Source organism: Idiotropiscis lumnitzeri, chromosome 11 (genome assembly GCF_059441095.1).
Source record: "Idiotropiscis lumnitzeri isolate Australia: NSW breed Sydney's pygmy pipehorse chromosome 11, RoL_Ilum_1.0, whole genome shotgun sequence".
Lineage (NCBI taxonomy): Eukaryota > Metazoa > Chordata > Actinopteri > Syngnathiformes > Syngnathidae > Idiotropiscis > Idiotropiscis lumnitzeri.
This window is the reverse complement of record NC_142401.1, coordinates 15,495,853-15,513,762: the sequence shown is the minus strand read 5'-3', so window position 1 is coordinate 15,513,762 and position 17,910 is coordinate 15,495,853. Positions and strand designations below refer to the sequence as shown.

Here is a 17,910-nt window from a genome sequence, read left to right as displayed (position 1 = left end):
TTTAAAGAGTAGTGTTCTAATGAATCTCAGCATCGATAAATACTGATTGATAGGGTAGTAATGGGGTTGATAACGAGATATTGTGTTTATTGTTGTTCTTCTTCCCTTCCTGTTTTGGGTAATGGGTCAAATGGGAAAGTAAAAAGGAGACCGCGCTAAAAGCATACAAATATTTTTGAAATTATGTCGGGAAAAAAATTGGATTAAAAAAGAGTCACATTTTTTAAATAAAAAAAATAAAAACGGACTAAGAGCAAAATCAAAACTAGACTCCTGTTTAGGATAATAAATCAGCTCCACTCTATACAGTGATTAAACTTATTAAGCTCATTAAAAAAAAAGACTTCAGGTCAATTTGACCTGCACGTTGTACGTAAAGTAATACCACCAATTCATGTCTTCTCTGACGTCATTTATGCTCAAACCGGACAGGTATTTTTTGCTTTCATTATGGCAATGAAAGTCCACACAAAGTGCGGCACGCGGTGCGTAATTGCGAGGGTGGATGCCATGCATAATGTATGACGCTTAATCGCCGGCACGAGGAGCTTTCGACTTGACGTGAGAAGCGTGAGGCGAGGCTAACAAGCAGCAAAGCGTGAAAGACAAGTAGGCTACTGGAGCATTGGCGCAGACTGCTAATATGGACGCCGACTGTCCCTTACACCGAGGGAGTCCGTCGTGCGCGCCATCCTCTGGAATCTTCTTATCATCAGGCGTAAATTTGTGACTAAACTGAGACAAGATGTTTCAGTATGCCCACTTTTTTTTCTTATGCAAAATACTTGCCTTGTGATCTACTCTCCTTAATAATATCTCAAATTAAATAACTGATGAATATATATATATATATATATATATATATATATATATATATATATATATATATATATATATATATAAAGGGAAAAATTCCAAATTCATTCACAGTACTATAGTGAAGTTTGGATTTGGTTTCCTTCCCATCATTGCCGATGGGCGGAGGCAAGGTGACAGGGTTGCACAGCTGCACCGCTTGCTCCAGGCGCCATACATGTGTATTAAAGCGCTTTACCAAATGACGGAGGTGGGGGGGGGGACAGCTGTAGACAGGCATCCAGACCAAGCTTAACGGTGACCAGGCCTGCAGAGCGCGTTTAAAGACAAACTTCTCTTTTTCTTTGTGTCCTGTGGTGCCTTTTTTATTGCATATTTGAATGTAACCTTTGTGCGCTAAACTTTGATGGATTTGGTTTCTGGTTGGGATAAAATGTCATAAATAATCATTATAATGACCATAATATAGTATGACTTACATTTTAAATCATTTTTTATGTGTTGTCAAGAAAAATCAACATTTGATCCACCAGCACACTCGATCCCATCCAATAATCTAATCTCGTTGCACACTTGAGTACAATGACAATAAAGGGATTTCTAAAAATTTCTAATAACATTTTATTTATATATATATATATATATATATATATATATATATATATATATATATATATATATATGTTTTAAATTTTTCAAAACTTTTTTTCTTCAAAAGCATCTCGTTACAAACTTACAACTTGTGAAGCCAAATAATAAAAACTGCAATACGTTCGAACTTTATTTGTATGGCAAAAATTTACAGCACTTGTGTGACGGCACAACTGGCAAATTAAATCATAACCTGCTCCTCTTGTATTTTCAATCACAATTATTTATTTCAATCATGCAGACAACGTTCCATCACAAAGTCACAGAATTGCAGTATAGCGGTCACTTGATTGATCCAACGATCCAACTGTTTGTACGATTAAAGACATTGAAAAGTATTTTCCATATGTTCCCTTAAAGTAACATGTTGGTAGATGTGTTTTTTGTATTTGAACAGTTCATTGTAATTGTCATTCTTCTTGAGCAGAATGACGCTTTTGAAAGCAAATTAACATGTGACCCAATGTCTGTTGAAGTTGTGATGTTCTGTGTTGTGTTGCAGCAAAACGACGGCCAGTTCACTGTGATCCAACTGGTGGGAATGCTGCGGGGCATCGCCTCGGGTATGAAGTACCTGGCAGACATGAACTATGTGCACCGCGACCTGGCCGCCCGAAATATCCTCGTCAATAGCAACCTGGTGTGCAAGGTCTCTGACTTTGGCCTCTCACGCTTCCTGGAAGACGACACGTCAGATCCTACCTACACTAGCGCTTTGGTGAGAGACCGCCCCCTCATTTTTTATTGTTCTTCAAGTGATGAATGTCTATTTTGGGGGCCACATTCCTAGGGGTCCCCAACATGACACCCCCAAATTCACTCAGTGTGGTGAACTACTATGTTCAAAATAATTAACTTGTGTTTTTGTGATCAGCGCGAATTTGGACTGATGCGTCTGTAAGAACAGAACGCACAAAAGAATATCAAGAATCTCTGCCTGAAATTGAACAGGAAATCATCCATTTTGGAGTCGATTAGGGAGAATCCCAGGCCTAGTACAACCCGAACACTGCTCCTATATACGTTGGATGTTTCTCATGACTATTTATCACATTTTGAAAAATGTCCGAACCGCATTAAAATCAAAGTGTATTCTTCTGTCGTATGTGCCTCCCCCTTTGCTCCAAATGCTGTGATGATCTATGAAGTAGGTATTTATTATTACGCTGACTAAGAAAGAAATGAAAACCTCATTGGTGGAAGTAATTAGAGTGGACCTATAATGAGATGGAACTCAGGACAGAGCCTTGAGGTACTCCACAGCTGGCAGATCTTTTTCAGATTGATTTTCCATCATAGTTTATGCTCATCTTTCAACATATAATTTTTCTTTTTAATATTCGTACTCATGCTCTTCTACGTTGTAAACTGTTCCACAACTCTGTCCTCTTTCTGTATTTCTTTTGACCTGTTTTGCTCCCAGGTGTTTGACTATATCCACCTCCCAGTTTAAATTTCCATCCGCGCTAATGTTGCAGGGTGTCATTGAGCTTCTCCATTTTGTATTTGCAGGGTGGGAAGATCCCGATCCGGTGGACTGCGCCCGAAGCTATCCAGTACAGGAAGTTCACCTCGGCAAGTGACGTGTGGAGCTACGGCATCGTCATGTGGGAAGTCATGTCGTATGGAGAGAGGCCCTACTGGGACATGACCAATCAAGATGTACGTAACTGAACTCATCTACGGGCATTGCGGCGCCCACTACCGTAAACACATTTAATAACCGACCTCCATATTACAGCCGCAGAGGTGCGACCCGTCGTTTCTCCAAACAGCAGTGTGTGTTTCATGTGATAATTCCTTCCAGCTGCCACACAGATATAATCAGATCATTTCAAAATGCTCTGTAGACAATTTGAGCTCTCTACTGGAGCCTCAATTTCTCCCTCTGGGTAGTGGTGGGAAAAGAGCAAATTATAGAGGAGCAAGGGTAGCGGGGAGACAATGAGAATAGTTTGAAATTGAAAATGAGAACGCTAATGTGCTCTGAGAGGACAGAAGACCTTGGCTGTTATCTTATTAACAGTCCCAGATAGTGCCTGTGCTCCATTGGGGTCCTTATTTGGATGTCTCATGAATGAGATTAATCTGGTTTTGAATGGGGGCATCTTGAATGGGCCCCCATAATGGACCGGGCTAAGACTCTGCGTAATTCCGTGTCGTTCCAGCCTGTTAACCAAGCGCCACCTTAGTGTGCCCCCAATCACCTGCGCAAGCAATCAAATTACGAGTCCACACTTTTGAGGCCAATGGTGATGTCACCACTTCTAGCACAGGAGCGTATGGATGACAGAGTAACCTGAAATAACATCTCTTTCGTGACATCCCATGTGGTGTGTAGTGAGTTGTAAGTCTAGTGTTTCCTCTTATAGAACACCACACAAACAAGAGCACCTTTTGCATTGCCAGTCAAGGATGGCTTTGTCCTGAAAAAAAAGGATCAGAGGTGTGAACGGATTGCGTCGCGTAACACCTAAGATTCGCTTCCCGAACATTTTGTGTTGAAAGCAAATGTTGCCTTCTCAGATCTAAGCGTTTTACATGCCTTGCAACTAGTTTACGGTGTGTCACACTTTGCTCGCCAAAGCTTGCTGCAATAGACTCCACTTAGCCACAACCCTAATGAGGTCAAGCACTATTGATAACAGATGGATGTTGGATTACAATGTGTTTATTAAGATGCCCGTTTAGCTTCATCACTGATCAATGAAAGTATTTGCTGAAGCTTTTTTTCTTCAACTGTGTGTTCTATGTGCCCTCAGGTCATCAACGCCATCGAGCAGGACTACCGGCTGCCGCCTCCTATGGACTGTCCCAGCGCGCTGCACCAGCTCATGCTGGACTGCTGGCAGAAGGACCGCAACAACCGGCCTAAATTCAGTCAAATCGTCAACAACTTGGACAAGATGATCCGGAATCCCAACACCTTGAAGGCCATGACCCCGCTATCCTCAGGGTGAGTCAGTCTGCTTAAAGAATTGAGTTGTTTCATATCTCATTTTTTTGGCGGCGTCTCAGTGTCTGGAACTTTGTTTGTATGGTTTACACACCCCAAGAAAGCTTGAGTGACTTAATTGTTTTCCTTCTATGGCCCGACCAACATGGATTTTTTTTTTTTAGACCGATGTCAGTTCTAATATTTGGCAGAACAAAATTCTGATAACCAATTAAGTGGCCAATTAATTTAGAATATATGCAGTGTAATGACCAAAATATTGTCTTTTTTGCTCAAACATATGAATTACTCGTCCAGGCCCTAGATAATTTTAAAAATCGTATCTCCATTGATGAGTACAACTTTTGGCCATGAGTTTCTTCTTTCCTTCTGTTGTCATTGCCAGTTTGATTCTTGCATCATTATTATTATAATTAGATGTATGAGGACACCACAAAATGTCTTTCTTCACAAAGTCAAGTGCAGTGAGTTTCGAGTATTAAACTTCACATTGCTGTTGGAAAACAGCAAGCGTACGTGTCATAAGATTTGTCTTATGTAGTGCATCATAAAGCTCGTTTTTAATGTCTCATTGGTGCATCAGAGATGCAACGGGAGCGCCGGTATTTTTCCTCCTATCCCTTTCAGAGAGAACTCGCCAAAGCAGAACACTCGTTCACGCATTTGGATAATCAGATGCATGGCAATGTTAGAGACGATTTGCGACATAGGGGCAATGAGTCTCGGATGTTAAACTTGATACTCGGGTCTCAGTTCGTTACACACAGTCTACGTTTACACGCAATCCATAACTCTTTCAGAACTGGAATAGTAGCAATATTTGGGTTTTGAAAGGTCGTATTCATAGAGTGGGTTTTTAAATACTCGAATAAGAGCCTTGAGTTATCCTTTTTATAACCCGAATATAAAGTCATAAAAACACAATCGGAATACCTCCATTGAAAGGTACAATGGTTTAGGTTCTGCGCATGCTCTATCCTCAAGGAATCTTGGTCTTTGGCGGACAGGAAGTAGTTGTATTCGTGGCAATCCCGCTTACTTGCCATCGCAAGCCTAGCTTGAATTCATTGATTTCTTCATGTTTTTTGTCTGTTTCCAAGGTGGAAATTATGCAGTTCATATATAGACATGCATATATATATATATGTGTATATAAGTCCGATCGTCGTCCGTAAACAGACGTAGCAAAATTCACAACATGCAGCACAGCAACACACTTTTCGAGCGAGGAGGAAACCTTTATTCCTGTAGTGAGTCACATCAATTGAACATTTTATTGACTAGACAGATGTGAAAATCTGTCAAGCCTCTTCACATCATGATGTACGTTATCGGTACGTTGCCTGTTTCGATCGGGATATTTCAACTGATCACAGCTCCCATGTATACATGATAAACGGGTTATCCCGGATGTTTCAGAAATGGTAATTTTGCCCTTAATCGAAATGTTGTCTGCATATAACCGTTTCACAGACTGTATTACACCTCTGATACTACTTCGGAAGTTAGTCAAATTAGCATGCCGACTTAAGTCCACGCATCCCGTATCAGAACCTTGTACACAGTAACAACAAGCTGGCAAGAAGCGCGCTACGGATCAAGAAGAATACAGTTTTAGTTTTTAGAATCAACCCTTTCGAATCTTTCCAACAAACAGCGAATGCAAAGTCCAGGATTGAGGCCGTTGTGCACATCCAAAACATTCTCGATTTTCCACAGTCGTTCAGTAGAAAGCCTCCCGAAAGAGCTCAGCACCTCATTTGGAAAATCCATTTTAGAGGGAAATGAGTTTGGAAAACGTAGTTTGATGTACGAGGCCTGCGGGATTGTCCACAGGCCGTGAGAACGTGACGCAACCAGCGGCTCCAGAAGCACTCGCAGGTGGTCCGCTGAGCGACTGCGATGCGAAGCACCATCACATTTCCGTCATCATTCATCCGAATGCATCCTGCCTGTGCCCCCCTCCCCCCTCCCCCAGTGTGCATCTGCCTCTGCTGGACCGCAGCATCCCGGACTTCTCCAGCTTCAGCACGGTGGACGAGTGGCTGGATGCCATCAAGATGGGCCAGTATAAGGACAACTTTGCCAACTCGGACTTTACCACTTTTGACGTGGTGTCCCAGATGACCATGGAGTAAGTGACAATATCTTCATGGGGGTCTGCAATACTGCATGTTTGTAATATTCCAAAGCAGTTTTATTTACTGTATACCCCACATTAACGTTAACGTTATAAACAAACTGCGAAAGCCATTCAAAGGCAAAGCAAAGAGAACAAAAGTAGTTTATATACGTATGCATACGCTGACATTTTGACACATTTACAAGCAAGAGATTTAAAGGCATTTCGAAGCAATGCAATAGAAATAAGTAGTTTTCTAAAATTTGCTAAATTGATTTTAAATGTTTAATTTGAAAGAACTCAAATCAATAGTCATCTCTAAAGTGCACAAGACGTGCAGCGTAAACAAACCGATGGCTGCTTTACTTTTTCATGAAGGAATGTTGCAAAACACAAAATGAATGGTATCTGCTCTTCAATGATGTACCTAATGAAGTGACCCATGTGTGTAATATGGATTCATACTCCATGTTGTGCATTTTCCGTGTTGATTTGTAACTAACCTTCACAGTGACATCCTGCGGGTGGGCGTGACATTAGCGGGCCATCAGAAGAAGATCCTCAACAGCGTCCAGATGATGCGAGCCCAGATGAACCAAATCCAGTCAGTGGAGGTCTGACCATCCCTCGAGCACAGTAGCGGTCCGGGGAGGGCCGGCCGGGGCACTCCGGGGGGCATTCCCTACCCCACCCCCGGCAGGCGCTGAGGACGGAGTGGATGCTTGTTGGTGTTGACCCCACCCTTTCCTCGACACTCCCCCTTCCCTCACCCAAATTCTCCCTTACTCCCCCGTCACCATCCATCCACAGAGAGTTCTGGAATTCAGAACCAAAGGAACCCCAAACTGAAGTGACCAGCAACACTTATTTTTCTTCTTCCACTGCTTTTCATTGCTTTTGGTTTGGTCATAATTTTGTAAAGAATTTTGTAAGGAAAAAAAAAAGATGAAAAATGAAAGGAGTTTATGGACATTTAAAGACAATATAAGGTTGTACACTAGATGAGTTGGAGAGCTACCCTTTAAAAGGGCGAGATACAAAAAAAATGAAACCAAGGATCGTGTCTATCTCAGAAGGTGGGCCGAGGACGTAGGAACCATCAAATGGACCTTTTGACACAGACGGACATAAGGAAAACCTCGGGAGAAAAGGAAAAAAAAAAAATCTTCAATTTTTTTTTTTTTTACAATATGGTGTGAAATGTGTTGAAGATTCCCAGCATAGACAACATTGTCTTTACCTCGCTCCCTAGTGGATATATCAAGGACCACTTCATAGGGCTGACTCACTTGACCAATCCCACCCACCCAACCACACTCTTCCCCTTCCTCCTGCACCGCAAAGCATGCTGGGTAAGATGACTCACATGTGTGGCGGACCTTCATCCATCCATCCATCTTCTTTCTTCTTCCAGTCGCTACACACACACACACACACACGTACATGCGCGCACACACACACACGAATAGACTTTGCAATCAGGTGGATGCAACGTGTTCTATTTCTGCAGTTTGCAATTTGTGTATGCATATTATTGAATGGTTCTGATTATATTTTGAGGTTTTGTTCTGCAAAGAGAGAGAAAGAGAAAAAAAAAAAAAACGCTTGGGATCTTCCGGTGCTTTGGGTTGATTAATAAAAGCTGCACAATCATGTAGATAAACAACCTCCCCTTATCCCACCACCCCCTTGGTGAAGATATACTTTGCTTCTATATTTTGAGCTGTCAATCTTTGTCAGTGTTGTCGTCACGAGGGAAGAAAACATGGAGTCCGAAAACGTCACTTGCCTCTTACCCGGTGAAGAGTGTCTGGAGCGCAAATGTCCAGTCTGGATCCATCGCTTTCAGTCTGGTTCCTCCACCACGACCCTTTCAAAGCCTCACTGAATCCAACCCCCACACAAATTGGAAGCGTGGTACACACATCCCGATTTTTCAGATCTGAATCGATTTTTAAAATGTGACAGACCCAGCAAGTGTATGCTTGCTCTCATCGCGGTGTAATCACACCATCAAGGATTTGAAATCTAAACAATGAACAGATTTCAAATTTACGAGAACCAAATTGCATTTGGCCTTTTCATAAATGATTCACTTAAAATGCTGAACATAATGGGGCCTTGAGACGATGCTGTGAGGTACTCCCAATTTTAGTACAGCTTCTGATTAGTGATGCAATGGTGTGCTGCAAAAGTTGTTTTTAAATTTCAACATTCATTGTTTGAAATGTAAAACAAACTTGTAAAAAAAAAAATAAAAAGAAAAAGAAAGAAAAATAATCCTAAGCAGAGCAAATAAAATAAAATAAACGTTAAAACAGTACAAGATCTGACTTCCTCATACGAATTCAACATTCTTGCGACATTATATGTATATTTTTTCATTACAATTGACACGTCAAACAGCAAGATACTAGCTCAGGATAACCTTTTGTTTATTTTTCTCCTTTTTATTGTCTTAGCGACATCCGATAATCCGACAGAGGGGAAGAAATGTCCAAAAGTAGGGATAATCGGTATGTGTGTACCACGCTTGTGGTACAAGGAAACCATTTTCATTTTCCAACTATGTTTACATGCCAGTGGATCCTGGTTGCATTTCGAAATGTCTGAAGGGTTAAGTGTTGACCACATGAAGTATTTGTCATTTATGATTTAAAAAAAAAAAAAGTGAGCGCGAGTGAGAGAGCCTGTGGTAGCAGTTGAGGCAGAGCAATAATCACAGAAGAGATGCTGCACCCAAGTCAACATTTTTTTTTTTGACACTGTGAAAATGTTTAATTACAAATATAATCAAAGCAAGTTGGAAATTAACTTGCATTTTCTTTTTTTCTTTTTTTAATCAAGTATTTATATTTTATCCAGTGCCTCCTGAAATCTGGACAGACCACCTCCCATCCCACCCGTGTTAGAATCATCACCAAATTGAACACCTTTGTTGATATCCACCCTTGTATGCCTGGACGCTGCCTTTCCGTGCCATTATTCACTGAACGTGTTTTAAAATGTATATTGAACATAATGGGGCCCTGTAAAGGAACTTTGAGGGATTCCTAATGTTGATGCAGCTCAAAATAAAGGTTTGACTTCAAAGAACATTTTTTTTTTCCCAATCATGGCTACATATTTTTCTCAATTTTTGAATACATATATTTATGTATATTTCTCTATAATTTACAATTTTATGAAAGTGCGGCTCTAGTTTGAAAATGTTTAATTGCACAGTACGACACATTTTGGCTTATTTGAGGTGGGGTTTTTTTGCTGCTCAGCATTAACAAATATCGACTTGGTTTTAAAAAATTGAATCCTATGCACTTATGGTAACTACATCAAGGAGCTTTAGGTACGCCCAATTGTAGTGCAGATTCCCATTAAAATTGAGGAATTTTTTTTCCCAGTCATGCATGGCACAATTTTTTCTTAGTCCACAAGCCAGGCATCCGCCAAGTAATTTCTTTAAGTAACCGTGATCGTTTTAAATGTCAAAGCCGAACAAAGGGGACCCTGGGAGGTAGCCTTGAGTGTCATCTGATTTTGTTGCAGATTCTGAAAAAAATGGTGCCAATCAAACAATGTTTTTTTTTTAACAAATGGCCCCACATTTTCATTCATTTCTGTATGATTAATACATTGACAATTTTTAGGACAATATCCAGTCAGGAGGGGTTTGTTTAATTGCATAGTCATACTCATGAAGGCCTCTATTTCAATGATGTTTTCTGCTGGTTGCTTCCTTCGAACACGCTTTCCCAGTTGCACACCCTATGCATCCATCCACAAAATCAAGTTGGTTTAATGTAACTTTGCTCGTTTTAAAAGTATTTGTTTTACTTTTGACATTAAGCTTTGTCATTCGTTACAGTAAAGTTTCTGCAGCTTGCCTTTTGAACACTATTTCATTGGTCCAACTCCTCCACAAAGTCAAGTTGTTTTTAAGTAACCATGCTCATTTTGCAACAACAATAAGTTGGAACATAAGGAAGGATCCTTGAGGTATGCTCACTTTTGGTGCGGATTCTGATAAAAGATGCAAATCAAATTGAAATTTTTTTTCCAGTCATGGCCACATATTTTTCATAATTTCTCTAAAACTAACTTATTGACAACTTCAAAGAAGGAGGAGGTAGTTGTAACGTCAGTTTCAAAGTATGTTTGATTGTGCAGCCAGATTCATAAAGACTTTTAAGGGTCTGTTGCTTGGTCCAAGCAGCGGAGTAAAACTGCTTATTTGAAAAGTTGAAAACTAAGCAAACAGCGCTCCCGGAAGGATCCTTGAGGTATGCTCCGTTTATTTTTCATGGCCTCATCATTTCCTTCATTTCTCTGTGAATATTACATTTCCATTTTAAAGGACAACATCCAGGCTGGAAAGACTTTTTGTAGGTTGAAAGTGTGTCTGATTGCAACCAGACTCATTGAGTCCTCTCTTTCAATGATGCTTTCTGCTGCTCACCTTTTTTTTTACAAACATGACTTTGCTCTTCTTCGGCGACTGTGGTTTACTGTGAATAATTGTTGAACCAAAAACTTGACACAAAAGTCCTCCTCTACTCACAGGAGCTGCCACAGTTTAAAAGCAAAGAGAACCAGTGAAATGTCTTGAGGGCTCATGTGCTGCACGAAAAGCACCAGAGCACCCTCTGCTGACATCGTGGTCATGTGCAGCCTCAAAGCGTCCGTCCGTAATCCCAACAGGACCCACGTTACCCCATGCTTCCTCCCACCACTCACCTTTGACCCCTGCCACTCTGGATGTGGTTAGTGTGGGCGGGGTTCCGTGTGCTCCCCGTTAATCGCTTTTTGTCGTCCAGCGCCCGTTCAAAAGGCGACGGCGACCGATATGGGACATGTTGTATTTCTGTATAAATGTATATTGACTGTAACCCTGTGAATGATGTAACAAGTTTCATTATTTGTAATATTGTCATTGGTTTATTTTCTAAAAATAGAAAAGCTCAGCTTGATTCTCCTCAATAAAAAATAAGATCTGTTATTAAAAAAAAGTTGCATTTATTTCTAAATTAAGCTGTAAAATCATTATTTTGTTTTTTTACACATGAATTGTAACGTTAATAATACATATGTCAAATACGATACATTTGCAACAACTTGACAATGGGCCTTGAATAATATTTAAATGTATAGTAAATTAAATACTGAAAATGTGATTTTAAATTGTAAATTATTTAACATTGACTTTGTTTTTGCAATGTTAATAAAATTAGAACAATGTGACAATAGGCAATACATAAGTATGCATGGTAAATTAAAACTTAATATTACTACTTTTCAAAGAGCAGAAGTGGCTTAATTTTTCAAACCGCTTTACAATGAAAATTGAAACTAATGTAATATTGTGATGAGTGAAACATTGTCCAATAGAGTTTAGGTAAAATTTCAATAATGTAAAGAATGCTAAATGGAATGTTTCTTTCCATTTGACAGAAATTCTGCGCCAGAATCCGATTTTTTGGTTCTTTTTTTTTTGTCTTTTCTTTCTCTATCACTTCTCAACATAACCTGAGCAATAGTTGTATAGCTAACAAAATTCGACATTAATATGAATGTCTCACTCATAGCATATGCATGCATAATGTTTGTTTCTTACACGAAACTATAAAAGCATAACTCATTTGAATAAAAATCAAACATTTCAGTATATTTTATTTTTTTTAAATACATTTAAATGTAAGATGTATACAATACTGACTGTGTTTTTGCAAAAATCTGTATTGTATACAATTTACTGCTTACAATATTGCAATAATCTTACAATAGGCCAAACTTTGCATAACATGAGTGAAACTAAAACATATCATAAAACCATTTTAATAAAGTTTTAATTTTGTCAAAGAAACTTAATTTTAAAAACATTTTGATCCAAATTGTCACGAAACCAGTGCTGTATATTTCCAATACTACTCATATTTTATTGACCAACACTTGATCATGTTTTTTAACAACTTTATTTTTGAACATGCATAAAAATAAATAAATACAACAACCCATGGGTGAGGGGATATGCAAAATTCAGATCATCAAAAGATATAAAATAAAATAAAAACCAGAGCAAAATAAGAGTTGTAAATAATCAATACAACCTTAAACTTGATCATTTTTTAACTTCTTACATGTTCCAAAAGGAGTTACAGGAAGTATAACGTATCGAATCCCGTATATCTATTTCCTTATTAGGTATATTCAAACCTAAGCTATCTAAGCTATATATAAACTAAAATATATATTATTTTCCATTATACATAATATTCCAATTTACAATACATAATATGGAACGATACCATATTTAACTGTAAATACATACATATTTTTGTTCTTAATTTTCCATATCCAGTTGAGCAAAGCATCGAATAAAATGTAATGAAGGCATTCAAGCATTGTACCTTAATGAATTTAAATTCTAACACAAAACTTTCAGCAAAATGTCAAATCCCCCAAATTATATATATATATATATATATATATATACAATGTATAAAATAATTTGGGATTTCAGTACATAAAAAAATACAGCACGAGACAAGTTCACATTTATTTATTTATTTTTTAAAATACTTCTGAATCTCTGGAGATCCTCGTAATATTTCATCATTCTTGTAGCTTTAAATGTAGAAGCAAAATATTGTAATTTTGCAAAGACATTTCAAAGAATGTTATTCAAAACTTTGGATTGATCTTGCAAACACGTAGCACTGCAGTCGGAACGACACGTTTTGCACCAAAGCATCACACGTTGCACTAACAGCACCAGTCCATTTTTGTGTGTTTCTGTCACTTCTGAATTATTTGAGCAGCAGACTTTAGTGAGCGTGTGTGTGCATGTGTGAGCTGGAGATTTTTCAACCTCATTAGCGGCTCGCGGCGTGAAAGGCCCGAGACCTCGGCATGACCCCTAGGAAGAGAGGCGCGTGTGCTAAAAGGTTTACCCCCGTCACCCCTCAACTGTAACTTTCAATCAAACGCACAAATCCTGCAGGCACCTAGCTGAGATTTAATTGCAACATCGTTTACACCCTCAAACATGAATGAGGTGCCATTTGCCCAATCTTTTTCAGTGCATATGGAGCCATCATTCATAGGCAAATTATGATTCATTGGTTGAACAGACGCTTATTATTAAGTATTATGAACTTTTGGGGGTTAAATGTTTCTAGACTTTTTACAACAGTTATTCTTGACTGTGGCTTTGTTTCTTTCTCGTTATTATTCTTAAGCCAAGTAAATTGACATTTTAATGGATTTTCATATATTTTTTAAAGGTTTCCCCATACTCAAAACTCATAAACTTTGCAATGTGTTCATTGCGGTGCAAATGTACATTTGGCACCTGAGTCAGCCACTGGAGCCCGTTTCACTCTGGAAAATAAAATTTGCTTGGCACTTTTGTCATTAGTATTCCTTCAAAAAAAAGTCCCAAGAAGACACAGAAAGTCTACTAATTTGTTTGGAAGCAACCCGATTTTTTTTGTCATTTCTAAAGACACATTTATCCAAGGCATTTTTGGGAGATGAAATCCCCGATTACAGTTTCACGAGGCAACATGAAATGTGGTTGGGTTGTATGTATGTCAAAAAAAATTACCGCAAAAAGACACAGGAAGTTTGCAATTTTGGTTTTGAATTAGGGTCTTTTCAGCCACTTCCATGGAGCCCTTCAAAATGCCTCCTTCAATTTTTGTCTGATTGACACCAAATCTAAACCATTTACGGTCATTTAAATAAAATAATAATAATAATAATAATAATTAACAAGATTTTCAGCAGTTTGGCTGAGCACTGCAACAAAGTTTGATACCTCGCTGTAAAGCACAAAACTGTGTAATCAGATCCACAAGGTCAGAGTCCGTTTCACTTGGTAACATTTGGTAAGCGAGAATATCATGAGTCGGACCACAAAAAACGGCCGTATATGGCCCACATGCCATACGTTCCCCAGCCCTCCCTACAATTCTATGTTTGTCTTGTACTAGCATAATGCTGCAGTTGTTGTGATTTACCAGCACATTCATTACATCTGATAACATCTGCTGAGCATCTGGAGCATACGGCCACATCAACCGCGAGCCACATACAAACTCACTAATGAAGACTTTCGCACTCTCCATTAAAACTTGAAAGGTCTCTCCTATACATCATAAAGGAAAACCACGTTGTGATACTCGCTAATGAGGTCCCACACCAGGATTATGCCCTTTAAGAGACCAGAATGCTCATCTAGAAATATGTTTATTGTGGTTGTAGTCTACGATTTGTTGGCAACCACACCAGGGTGTATTCCACCACCTACCCAAAGTCAGCTGGGACGCGAGTGATGACAAGTTCTTTACAAAATGGATGGCTGGATGGATCGTATGTAGCAGCCGCAGGCTGAAAGCGGTTTCTAATATTTTGTTCCTTCGATTGATAACTAAAATATCAGGCTGCCCAGCGTGTACCTTGGAGCTCTGCCAAAGCAGGTCAAAGCTACTTTGAATCAGCACCAAAAAGAACTTGATCCGTAAACGTCTAGGTTATTTTAGATCGTAAACTAATGAAATAAAGAAAATTAATATTTCAGAAAAATTTCCGTTAACAAAATAAAATAAAAACGAAAATTCTTTGTAAAAAAAAAAAACGAAAACTGAAACTACATTCGACAAAATAAATAAAACTGTCTATGATTAAAGCAGATGGCACGGTGGACTCCTGGTTAGCGAGATGGCATCACAGTTCAGAGATGCAGGGTTCGATTCTGGCTCCGGCCTTCTTGTGCGGAGTCGGCATGTTCTCCCTGTGCCTGCATGGGTTTCCTCCGGGTACTCCGGTTTCCTCCCACATTTCAAAAACATGCAAAGTTGATTAATTTAACACTCTGAATTGTCCCTATATGTGTTTGTGAGAACGGATGGTTCTTCATCCTTGTGTGCTCTGCAATTGTCTGGCAACCAGTTCAGGGTGTACCGTCTACTACTCGAAGACACCTGGGATAGTCTCCAGCACGCCAGTGACCCTTGTGAGGAGAAACGGTACGGATAAAGGATGGATGGATAATTATATCAAAAATGACCTTTGTTCTCGTGTTTGGCAATTAATTCAATACACGAGCCTTTGGGGTTGATTTGAAATGTATTATTCAATATTTCTGAACGGCCGTTAGCCAGAAGAAGAGAAGGTCGAATAATTGGGAGCCAGCAAATGACATCGCTACTCGGAAACAAGTTTGCGTGAGAACTTTTTTAACATCGCTTTTGTCATTGAATGCAGTCTGAAACCCAATGCTATAGGTAAAAAGGGCCTTACTTTTTTGTTTCATATATGAAACATGTATAATTTCATGCTGGACAACTCGTTTTAATATTTCTTAACAAGAATTCAAGCCACAAATCCACTTTAGAAGTTGGGCACAAGGCATCCTCGCTTTATTTAATTAAGGTGCATGCATGCATTTAACTTTAGAAGCGGTATTGCTTAACAGAATTCCAAGTCTGTAGATTGTTATTCTGTAATCTGTGTAATTTGTTTGCAAATATTTTTGTTGAACTTTTACTACACAACAATTAGCATGGTGTTTTGCAGTCTTGCACACAAGTAAAACACCATTTTAAAAAAAACTAAGACGAGTAAAAATGAAAAAAAAGCTGCCCTAGTAAATAATTAAAACTAACTAAATTCAAATTAATAATGAAAAAAATTATAAATAGAATTAAATTTCCAAAACTATAATAATACCGGTATGAGCTAAATTAATGTTTGAATTTGGCCATCCATATTCATGCATTATTTAGTTGTGGTGTATCGTCTTATATATACAGAACATACAAAAAAAAAAAAGGTACTCATGTTATCCAGCAAGTCTCGCCATCAAATGGTGTGAAGTATCTCAGCCCGAGGTGAAAAAAAGCAACTTGAAGAGGCCACAGAGGACATTAAGGCCAACAAGAGCCAAGTGGAGTTCACGTTGAGTTGGGCGACCTCCCAAATGGGTCACAAGTGTCACAAGTCATCAGCGTCATCAAGTTGCACTTCCAAACATGATGGAAAATGGATTCTGGGTCATTTGAAGCCATGTGCACACGTGCTGATTTTGAACATATGAACTGAATTTTAAAAAGGACGAAACCCCACTCAACAGAAGTATCCGATGTACTTACTACACGGATTTACCAGACTATAAAAAGCACTATTAGTATTTTAAGTTGGAACAACTTTAAAATTTTCACCACAAAGGAAGACCGTTTTTGCTCCAAAACTATTTTGTGAGTTGTTTTTTCTCATAATAAGTTGGGGGACAATATGAGGGACAATTAGTTCTGTAAACTCTCGTGGTGTCAAATTTCACAGGTTGTACTGCAAAACCCAAAATTATATCAAAATTTTCTGCCACCCGAGATGACCAGCACCAACTTAACCTAACATCGATAAGCTCACCTTCAAACACACCTCACACCCGAGGATAATCGCTCACGTCACTCTTTTGGAGAAATCCACTAATTGGTCCTTTGGCTGATTTGGACTGGATGGGTTGAAAATGCTGAAAATCAGCTCAATTTTTAAGTATGCATGTTACTTACTCCATCACCAAGAATAAAGCACCTTATTGTGTTACTTTCTTCATCAGCGCATCTCATGAAAAAGGCATGGGTGGACATTTTCATCTTGATTGGGAGCGACATACACTCGTAGCAACTGCTTTTAGAGTCCCAGATCCTCCGTTGCCTCCTTCCCCCGTCTTAATTTCCTTCCAGTTGACTTATTAACAACGTTGAGGAAACCACGCCCTGGTTTCAGGTTCAGCTCGCTTTCAGCCCTCAGGGGAGACAGAAAAAACACATCTAGGATGCTTGATCTTTATGGCAAATTAGTTCTACTACAGCAGATAAAATAGCACTCATTAATTTATCATGCTAAAAGCCGGATTTGTGTGTTAAAATTGCTTGGGCTTGGTTTGCTGCAATTTTACAGCTTGAATGGATCTTGGGCGTCTTCTAGTGGTCAAAATTTGATGTTTTGCCTGACATTTTAGGCAGAAGAGTAAAAATATTCCAATTGTGCTGCAAAAAATGTCAACTTTGGAATCTGAATTTCAATATTGTATTATTCTATTATTATATTGTGGGTGTTGACAGTGTGTGTGCGTGTTTGTGTGTGTCTGTTTGAGTGTAGCAAAGCCACGGGTAAATACCGTCTGATGTGGCTCATTCCTGGCTATTGGTGACTTTTTCATTCCCCAGAATATACAATCAATGTTAATATTACATTTAAAATGAATGAAAAGTAAGAACTAAAGAACACATTGAGCATACTTATTTTGTTGCATGAAAAAAAAATATTGGTATTATTAGATTGTAACAATGTCCTAAAATCG

The 17,910-nt window shown here is 38.8% G+C and overlaps 1 protein-coding gene across 4 annotated transcripts in view; it reads left to right on the top strand.

Annotated features, from left to right (window-relative positions):
• Nucleotides 1-11,541, top strand: part of ephb2b (eph receptor B2b) — a 144,146-nt gene extending 132,605 nt beyond the window's left edge. For all 4 annotated transcript variants that reach the window (XM_088308139.1, XM_088308137.1, XM_088308138.1 and 1 more), the window contains exons 12-16: nt 1,970-2,185; nt 2,980-3,129; nt 4,230-4,423; nt 6,402-6,557; nt 7,057-11,541. In XM_088308139.1, coding sequence (XP_088164265.1) covers nt 1,970-2,185; nt 2,980-3,129; nt 4,230-4,423; nt 6,402-6,557; nt 7,057-7,165 — 825 coding nt within the window. In that variant the 3' untranslated portion in view covers nt 7,166-11,541. The remainder of the gene's footprint in view (nt 1-1,969; nt 2,186-2,979; nt 3,130-4,229; nt 4,424-6,401; nt 6,558-7,056) is intronic.
• Nucleotides 11,542-17,910: the final 6,369 nt, after the last annotated feature.